General features: G+C 32.2%; 1 protein-coding gene across 1 annotated transcript; it reads left to right on the top strand.

Moving 5' to 3' along the window:
- Window positions 1-6,147: 6,147 nt before the first annotated feature.
- Or85d (Odorant receptor 85d) lies at window positions 6,148-9,898 on the top strand. Its single transcript, XM_065498746.1, has 4 exons — window positions 6,148-6,926; window positions 6,988-7,189; window positions 9,607-9,762; window positions 9,842-9,898. Exons 1-4 carry the CDS (start codon window positions 6,148-6,150, stop codon window positions 9,896-9,898), a joined length of 1,194 nt encoding a protein of 397 aa, XP_065354818.1.
- The last annotated feature ends 312 nt before the right edge of the window (window positions 9,899-10,210 follow it).

Below are 10,210 nucleotides of genomic sequence, written 5' to 3'. Positions count from 1 at the left end.
AGTCCGAGCACTGAGCTAACCGGGCTGCTTTCCTACCGGATGTGTTGGGAGCTCTTTTGAAAATGCGTTCTATTTTTTTGGCTTTAGAAACATCATGTGGACCATTCCTTCTACCTGAACCAGGTTTTCTATCAACTGACAAGTTCTCCCGGTACTGTTTAATAACATTGGAAACAGTTTGACGGCAGACCTTTGTATGCTTGGCCAACTTTTTGTAAGACCAAGTTGGGTTTTGTTGAAAATATTTAATAATTTCAGTACGCACTTTTTTCTGGTCACTCATTTTAATCAGATTAACAAAAAAATTAATATAATTGACATTACACATAATAACTGACATGTTTTTCAAAGGTAACTTGATCAAAAAAAAATTCAAATAATACTTGGGTTAAAAAATGTAATGAAAAACGTGTGTTAAGAATTTTTCGATCTCACTCCTTAGTAGAAAAAAAGTTATGAACCAAAATGTGGGACAACCTCAAACCAGTTCCAAGTTTTTAACACAAAACCATTTACAATTTACAGAATTCCAAAATTCGATTCCCTTTGTATTTCAATTTATTGTTTCTATACCTTTAACATGCACTGTTAAAAATTTTACAACTTTTTGTAAAGTCATGTCATGTTATGAGCCGGATTTACAATGGGCAAAAAATATTATTTACAAACATTTACCAAATAATATACAAAACTTAAAGAAGATATGGATAGATAAATGAACAAAAAAAAAACTCAACCATCAATGTTTTGTAAATAAATTTTTTTATTTAAAATGTTTTTTTTTTCTTTTTTGCATTTTCTGTAAAGAAAACTTTTTGCTCTGTTATACAAAAAAAAAAGATAAAAGTTTGCTGTGGTTAAAGCACAAAAAACAAAACTGGAAAACAAATTAAGTTTATGAACCATAACAAGTCAGTAAAAGTTGTAAGCTTCTTTTTTTGTTGTTTGGTCTACTATATGTGTTGAACTTTTTCATATTCTTTTTTTTTAAAACCATGAGGTATGTAAAATATTTGTAAGTATTTATTTTAAAACTAAGGAATACAGATTTAAATTTGTAAAATTTTAAAATTTAATGGGACATTTGTTTGTCTTTGAATGACACAAGCGAAAATGCTTTTGCTTTAAAATGTTGTCTCACTTTTAAGTCCATGACTTTTTTTCAACTCAACTGTTTAATCTAACTTTTAATAGCAAACTACTTAGGACAATGACAAACATTTAGGAGGAAATCTCATTAATTTCAGTTGTGTATTTTAGATATGAGAGTGTTTTACACTAACAGATAGACAAAATATCATGAACTCCACTAAAGAAATCTATACCCGGTTATGGCCGATAGGTTAGGCTGTTGAAAATAAATAAGTAAAAAAAAAGAAAAACTTGAAATTTTATTCAAAATTTATTGGGCGTAAGGATTATCAATAGATGGCGTATCTTTTGCATGCGGTTTTGGTTTTTAATAACTTAAATGTCGTTTTGAAGGCAACATATTCTCACTTAGTTATTGGGCATTTGCTTTTTTTTGCTTCGAAAATGTTGAATTTTTTGCCAACGAATCGTCATACGCGGGAAGTTTTGCTTTACTTTACTTCTTTAATTTGAAAAAAAGTGCCGCTGAAGCACAGCGATTATGGTGAATGCCTTTCATCGGTTTCAACGTGCAATAGATAGTTTGAGCGGTTCAGAAGTGATGATTTTGAAACAGAAGACAAAGATTGCCAAGGCCAGCCAAAAAAGTTTAAAGACCAAGTATTGGATTGTTGTCAAACTCATCAAGAGCTTGCAAAACCATTGGGAGGCACTCAAGCAGCAGTTTCAAAAGATTTTCGAGCAGCAGGATTCATCCAAAAGCAGAGAAATTGGGTACCATACGAATTGAAGCCGAGAGACCTTGAAATACTTTTACATGTCCAAAATAATGCTTGAACTCTATAAAAGAATAATTTTTGCACCGAATCATTAGTTGCGATGAAAAATGGATCCACTACGATAACCTGAAGCATAAGAGATCATACGTGAAGGCGGGCCAACCAGCCGATACCAAAGCTAAATTTCCATTGCTTTAAGGTAATGCTCTGTATTTGGTGGCAGCAAAAGTGTCCTATATATTATGAGCTGCTGAAATCCGGCCAGACCATCACACGGAACCTGTACCGAATGCAACTGATACGTTCGAAGTGAGCATTTGCCGAAAAATGCTAAGAATATGCAGCCAGACATGAAACCGTAATATTCCATCATGACAACGCTCGACCTGTTAAAAAAGTATTTAGAATGAAGTGGTTGGGAAGTTTTGTCTCACCCGCTTTATAGTCCAGACCGTCCGATTACTATTTGTTTTGATCGATGCAGAACGCTCTCTCGGGGATACGCTTCACTTTGGAACTTGTGCACAGAGAAAACAGATTGGTGATAGCAACCGAATTTGTTGCCAATCGAATTATTCTATCTTAGTGATTGGCAACAAATTCGGTTGCTATCAAAAATCTGTTTTCTGTGTGTGAATTGGCTTGATTCGTTCTGAGCCTCAAAAAATGAGCAGTTCTTTTGGCTCGGAATCCATATGTTGCCAGAAATATGGAAAAAAATCATAGCTACATTTATATTGTACAAATGTATCAAAATAGAAGCTAAAAATTAGAAAAAATCATGCATTTGATAAGTTTTGATAAAAATCGAAAAAGAAAAAAGGGCATTTCATCTCCTCATTAAGCATTATTTTTAGCAGAATAAAACCATCACTCAAGTAAAAGCTAATAAGCTTGATAAATACTATGTGAACCCTGCACCTTCAATTTCAATGGTAAACAAGTAAGAAAATATGGTCGGTCAAGCCCGACCATATAATACCCTACACTAAGTAAAAGAGCAAAAACATTTTTCTTTTAAAATTTCAATAATTTATATTTTTGAGTGATTTTCGGAAGTGGGCCTTATATAGGAGCTATGACGAATTATGGACCGATCACCATGAAATTAGGTCGTGTGATTTATGTCTATATGAAAGTTAACTATGTTGAATTTTGTGTGTATACCAACATTTTATTAAGCGATTTATGCACGTTAATGTGATTTTAGGAAGCGGGTCTATATGGGAGCTATGACTAATTATGGACCGATCGTAACAAAATTTGGTGACATGAATTTTGTGTATATAAAACTTATTTGGAGCGGAATTTACATTACATTTATGACCGATAAAGTCCAATTTCGGGAGGACATTTGTATGGGGGCTAGGTGAAATAGTGAACCGATTTGAGCCAGTTTCAATAGGCTTGGTCCTTCGACCGAAAAAATAATATGTAACAAATTTGATCGAAATATCTTCAAAAATGCGCACAAGGTACTCTGCGCACAAGGTTTACATGGACAGCCAGCCAGACGGACGGACATCGTTTAATCGATTCTCAGCCGATCAGTGATTCTCAGTCGATCAGCTTTCAATCTTCGATCGGCCAACACAATATCTTGATTTTTCTTTCAATTGTTTCGGGTGTAGAGACCTCAACTGGGCGTCCAGAACATTCGGCAAAATGTTAGTCTAACACCCACCTTAAAGTAGTAAATACTAGGGTATTCAATCGATTAACCGTTAATCGGTTAACCGATTAATTTTGGACGGTTAACTGTTCGAATAATTTGAAATTGCCGATTTTCAAATAACAAATAAACCGATTAATTTGTGTCGATTAACCGATTAACCGAAATTCCTTTTTTTGCACTTTAAATTTGTTTTTGTATTTATTTTTCCATTTCAATTCAAATACAAATTTCAAATTAAAATTAGATATTTTTTGAACATCCAATAAACATGTTTAGTGAGTATGTATAACAACTGACATATTTAATTTACATGTCTTTGAAACTTTGTTTGTCTTTTATAGACGAAACTTTTTTTTTGAAATGAGTCTTTTATCATAACTGAACGAAACTATTAAATTAATCAATATCTAAAACAATCCAAAAAGGAATATTCTTGATTTCTCCAAAATATACAATCAGCGAGAAAGTTTTTTCCAAGAAAAGTTTTATTAAATCTAAAGAAAAAAATCGTTTAAATTATATTCTTTTTATAAAAGATTATTTCAGAAGATCTCTCTAAAACCCTAAACAACTCACACATCGCTCATTTGCTGCAACAACGTCATAATTCAAAAAAAGTCGTTTCGAGAAAAACATCTTTGAATATTTTATGACATTTTACTATTTCTTAAATAAATGTTCAACAAGTCATGTGATTTCAGAAATTTAAATAGGAGATTTTAATATCTTTCTAACCTGTATTTAACCCAAATTTTTACTTATCAAATATACGAGAAAACATGAATTTTTACAATGTTTACTACAAAAAAACACCCTCACACAAAAAATAATTTATTTTTTTGAAAACTGATAAAACTATATGAAAGATTATATTCAATTCAATAAACACGGATTTTGAGTAATGATGTTGTTGCAGCAAATAGGCGATATGTTTACAAAAATGATCTCAAATACCTTATTTGCCATTTTTTAGGTTTTTGTATACAAAATTCGTTGTTGTATTTTCAATTTGAAATGAAAATATAAATTATTCGGTTAATCGAATAATTTTAAATTAACCGATTATTAACCGATTAAATCTAAACCTCGATTAATTATTTGCTTGATTAACCGATTAAACCAGAAACCCGATTAATTGAATACCCTAGTAAATACCGAAATTCCTAAAACAGAGAAAATGTGTTCCAAAAACTGAGTTTTTTCAGAAAAGTGCATACTGTGACGTTATTTACCGAGTGATAGTAAAAACACTTAGTAAATATTTAAGAAACATATGGCGTTATACAAATATGGAGCTTTTTCGTGGATCCGTGCTTTGCCTTTTTAGAATTTTTTACTCAAACTGAATTTTTTTCTTAAAAATTGGCCAAGTTTGGATAGGTCTGCGGGTTGATATGTCCGATTAACTGAGCCAAATTTTTCTTTACACGCTTTTTCATTAAGTTGTCTTTCCGGATCATATAAAAATTCTATCTAGTTTCGAAGAAAAATTTTTTCTACAAAAGAAAAAATTTATAGGCTTTTTTGGGAAAAAAACGTAAAAATACGGCCCTTTTTACAAGTTCCAACTTTGGATGCGTATAACATTTTATAGGGAACAAATAACTGTTAGCAAGTTTTTTTATTTTATTTAGAATTTTATCGTCAATATAGCTGATATTTTAAAAATAAATTTCGACCCGAGGTGACCAACTTTGGGTGGCTACGCACTGGCCCCCATTATTTCTAGGAAGCTGAACAAACGTAAATCAACTCGAAAGCACCTCAGCTCAAACCATGTGAAATTTCGTAACAATATATCCAATAATTCACAAGATACCGAATTATTTCCAAAAAAAAGGTTCTAAACAACTGTGGGGTGCCCAAAAGGGTGCAGTTTCCATGGCAAGAAACCAGGAATTAGGATTCGAAATGCTTTAGCCCCAGTAACTATCTCTATGATGAAATCATCGCACAAACAAATACCTATTTTGATGACCTCGACAAATACAATCTTTTGGAAGGGATACAAATATTGGAGAAACTTTGGACAAAGTGCATATAGCTCGAAGGAGACCAATATAAGTACTCTATCTATTGTCTGAGAATGGCTTGTTTACAAGCAATTGGTTATTGGACTGTCTAAGAGATGTATTTTAAACTGACTATTTAAAATAACTAGTTATGTAGCTAACAAAGTAACCAGTTAGGCAGCTAGTAAGTTAATTGACCCTGACAGAATTGACATACAAATAAACTGCATACAATGGATACATATAGCTCAGCTAAATTTATAAATAAATTTATTAATAGTTTTTCTATTTAGATGGACTCAAAAGCATGCCTTTTTACCTAATTTCAGTAACCAAAATTAAAGTGGCATGAGTACATTTAATAACCTATTATTATCCAATACAAAATCAATGAAATTATTAAGTAATTATCTGACCAAGCAACCCCAGCCCTAACTTGCCTTGCCCATAACTAAGCATTTGAAAAATAAACTTAAAATTGATTACGCACAAACGAAACAGTTCATTAAGACAACAGCTAGCAGTCACAACATTTATATTCCAACGATTCCAATAAACAAAATAACTAATAAATGGTAATTCATTCCTCATGAAGAAACCCGTCAAACTATCACACTTTCTTTTCCAATCGGAAGTTCTAGCCAAATCCATAGGCCTAATACCCTATGAAGATGATACAAAACCACAAAGATTTCCAAATTTAATGAAATGGATTTTCATTATACTAATCATCAACATGAATTTTGTGCTATTCTCTGAAATCACCTTTGTCATCCTGTCCATGGTGCATGGAGAAAATTTCATAGAGGCCACCATGAATCTGTCGTATATTGGTTTTGTTTTTGTGGGCGACATTAAAATCTTTAGTGTCCTGCAAAAGAAGCCTTTGCTAACCATACTAATGAGAGATGTACGTGAAATGTATCCGGAGGATGTTAAACTACAGCAAGAATTTGATACTCGACGTTATGTGAGAAAATTTAATTTGATAAGTTTTGGTTTTGTAATTATACATGAGATATTGATTTGGTCGTATAATTTATATACGGCCATGAGTTATTTGATTTATGAGTTTTGGCTGCAAACCAAAATTGTACCCCGCAATTTGCCCTATTATGCCTGGGTGCCCTGGCAGTGGCAGGGTAATTGGTCATATTATTTCTTATATGCCTCGCAGGATTTGGCAGGACATACCTGTATGTCTGGCCAGCTGGCCAATGATTTGATGTTGTGTGTGGTGGCGACTCAAATTATAATGCACTATCGTTATTTGGCCAATCGTATAGAATCCTATCAGCCGGCTGAGAGTTATGAGAATAATAAGGAGTTCTTAAGGGATTGTATACAATATCATCAGAAGATATTGAGGTAAGTTGTGAATGTAATTATTGATCTAAAAAATTAGTTATCTTGTCTTTTTATTTTACAGTTTGTCGGTGTATATGAATGAGGTTTTTGGTGTGAGTCTTTTGGTGAATTTCATTTCATCCTCGTTTATCATGTGTTTCCTGGGTTTCCAAATGACCATTGGTGTCCAAGCGGATACTTTGATTATGCTGTTTATGTTTTTATTTTGTTCTTTGGTGCAGATTTTAATGATATGCAACTATGGAGAGGAGCTGATTGTTAAGGTAAAATAAAAATTATGATATATATTTTTTTGGATTTTTTTGTTGTTTTTTAAGTCATGGAAATATAACCATATACGGACACCAGTACGTGATAAAAGACCAAAAAAAAAGACCCATGGCTCCCAGTTTTGCCTACAGTCATGCACTTTTTTATGGGCCCTCAAAGATTTTGGGCCTTGGTGTAAATTGTGCATAAAAGTAATCATTTTCTCAGGCTCATATCTTGCAAACAATTCGGAATTTTGATTTACTCTCTGAGGAAAAGAACATAAATTGTGAACATATAAAATCAAAAAAACTTCATCTTCAAGATCAAAATCGCAAAAAACTTTAACAAATTCGAAATACATTTTTTTAAAGCTGCCTAAAAGTATGCTTTACTTTACAATAATTTAATAGTTTATGGAACAAAACTAAACGGTGTTAAGAGTCATTCCTAGGAAGTTCATATGTTCTAGAAAGTTGTTTATTGAGATCTTAAGTATATTTTTCTAGTTGATTGTTTCCTAGAATTTTGAACGGTTTGCTTCATAGGGACCTGAACAGGGGAAAAAAAGTAAAAAAAATCGAATTTTTTCAAGTTTTTTGTGATTTTGATCTTGAAGATGAAGTTTTTTTGATTTTATATGTTCACAATTTTTGTTCTTTATGACGAGGGCTACAACTTTGCCTCAGAGAGTAAATAAAAAATCCGAACTGTTTGCAAGATATGAGCTTGAGAAAACGATCACTTTTTTACAAAAATTACACCGAGGCCCCAAAATATTTTTTTTTTCTTTTGTTCTTTTATCACGTAGTGGTGTCCGAATATGGTTATATTTCCTTGTGTTGCACTGTGTTATTTAAGAAAGACATTGAACATGAAATTTATACAATTAGCACACTGAAATGCATTTTCTGGACCGCTACAGGCATCCTCAGCAATATTTACTTGACTAAAATCTCCTGTAAACATCATGAAATCAACACTTGAACTAGAAACTGATTAACAAATTTCGTCCACTATTTAACAAGTTTTATATCAGTTCCCTTTTATGTCAGAATCTGTGTCATATTCTATATTAGAGTCTGTGTTAGAGTATATGTAAGAACCTCTACCCAACAGTTAAGCCTTTCCCTTATAGATAATAATTGTCACTAATGTCTGATCACTTGGCTGACTCAAGTTAATATATTTAGGGTCATTAGACACGTAAGTATGTGCTCTTTGTAGTGCATATATAAGTCAATTGGTTACTTCATACATCCCATGTAAACTAGCGTGAAGACAATTGTCACTTAACTGTCTCTAAGTAATCTAGAGTGTAGTCTGCACTTTGTACTGCACTTTAGAAGCAGTTATTTTGCACACCAAAGGTAATCTATTGGAGAGTTGTTGGAGGAAGGTTTGTTTACAAGCCATAGGTTATTGAACTGTCTATGAGTTGTTTGTTTAACTGACTATTTGAGGCCAATTAGCAATTCTGTAGCTGATCTAGTAACCAGTTAGGTAGCAGGTAAGGTTCTATCTAACAGGTATGTGGATAAAATATGTTGAATACTTTCGACCAGCTATCGGACAGTCCTCTGCTTAGGACATGCATGTAACTAGCTGTCACCCTATCTGATGGGTAAAATCACTAGTTCGGAACAGTCACCTAGAACTGCTGAGTACGAAAGTCTTTGTCATAGTCTGTGCCAGTGACTACATCACAGCCAATCTAGGAGACTACGTCAGAGTCTTTATCAAAACCTATGACAGCGTCTTAGCCAGAGTTATTGAAAGAGTCAATTTCAAAGGCTGTAGCAGACTCTGCTAAGTGTATAAATTTTTTCAATGTCTTCCTTCTGAAATTTTTTTTGAAATATTAAAAAAATTGAACTTAAGCCAGAATAACTATTAGCCATATAACAAGTAAGAGAGCTATATTTTAAAATAATTTTTTTTAATATTTTTAGCTATAAAAGATATAATTTTTTTTATTGTTTTTTAAATTTTTTTTTTTCAAATTTTTTTGGAAAGTTTTTTCTAAATTTTTAAATTTTTTTTTTTGGAACAAGAATTTATGAAAAAAAAATTTTTTGATGAAAAAAAAAATTCGGGTTAAAATATATTTTTCCCGATTTTGACCCATTGTAGGTCCAACTTACTATTATAGCCTTATATACATCGTTGCAATGGTCTTTGAAATATCTATCTTTAGATATCCATATTGTCTAAATTAATGATTTAGTAATCCAGATATAGATTTAACAAGTAAGAGAGCTATATTCGGCTATGCCGAATCTTATATACTTTTTGTAGGTTTTTTAAAAAAAATATTTTTAAATATAATTTGGTGAAAGGTATATAAGATTTGGCACAGCCGAATATAGCTCTCTTACTTATATTTTACAACATTGTTTTAAAATTTTATAATTTTCCTCTTCCCTTTTAGAGCTCAGGCATTGGTCATGCCATTTACAATCACAACTGGCTAAACACCGATGTCCGTTACCGCAAAATGTTAATACTGATAATAAAACGTTCACAAAAGCCGGCACTGCTTAAAGCCACCACATTTCTAAATGTCTCAATGGGCACCATGACAGATGTAGGCAAACAACACTTTAATCTATTTATAATTAAAAGCTAGTAAAATGTATGGTTTTTCTGCAAATTTCTATTTTCAGCTGATGCAGTTGTCTTATAAATTTTTTGCTTTGCTAAGAACCATGTATTCCAAGTGAAGGAAAAAGAACTTTTAAAAAAACACATGTAATTATTAATGAATAAAGGAATATAACAATTTTAATGAATAGAGCGCAATACTTTAGTATAAAATATTTATTAACAGAAATAGTCAGTTAAAAATACATACCTATAATAGACAGTTCAATAACCGATTGCTTGTAGACAAACCTTTTTTCTGATAGTCCAGTTCAGCTTCACTGTCAGAGTCTGGGTCGGACTTTATGTTAGAGTCTGCGACAAAATGTCTATATTTAAGTTTATGTCAGAGTATGTTTCAGAGTCTACACCACAGTCTATGTCAGTGTCTG

This window comes from Calliphora vicina, chromosome 1 (genome assembly GCF_958450345.1).
Source record: "Calliphora vicina chromosome 1, idCalVici1.1, whole genome shotgun sequence".
In the NCBI taxonomy this organism is placed as follows: domain Eukaryota; kingdom Metazoa; phylum Arthropoda; class Insecta; order Diptera; family Calliphoridae; genus Calliphora; species Calliphora vicina.
The sequence above is the reverse complement of the archived record's forward strand: the minus strand, read 5'-3'. Positions and strand labels throughout refer to the sequence as shown.

Coding starts and splice junctions, on each gene's coding strand:
- Or85d (XM_065498746.1), top strand. CDS start 6,148: ATGAAGAAACCCGTCAAACTATCACACTTTCTTTTCCAATCGGAAGTT. Junction 6,927..6,987: donor TATCATCAGAAGATATTGAG/GTAAGTTGTGAA, acceptor TTTATTTTACAG/TTTGTCGGTGTATATGAATG. Junction 7,190..9,606: donor GAGAGGAGCTGATTGTTAAG/GTAAAATAAAAA, acceptor CTTCCCTTTTAG/AGCTCAGGCATTGGTCATGC.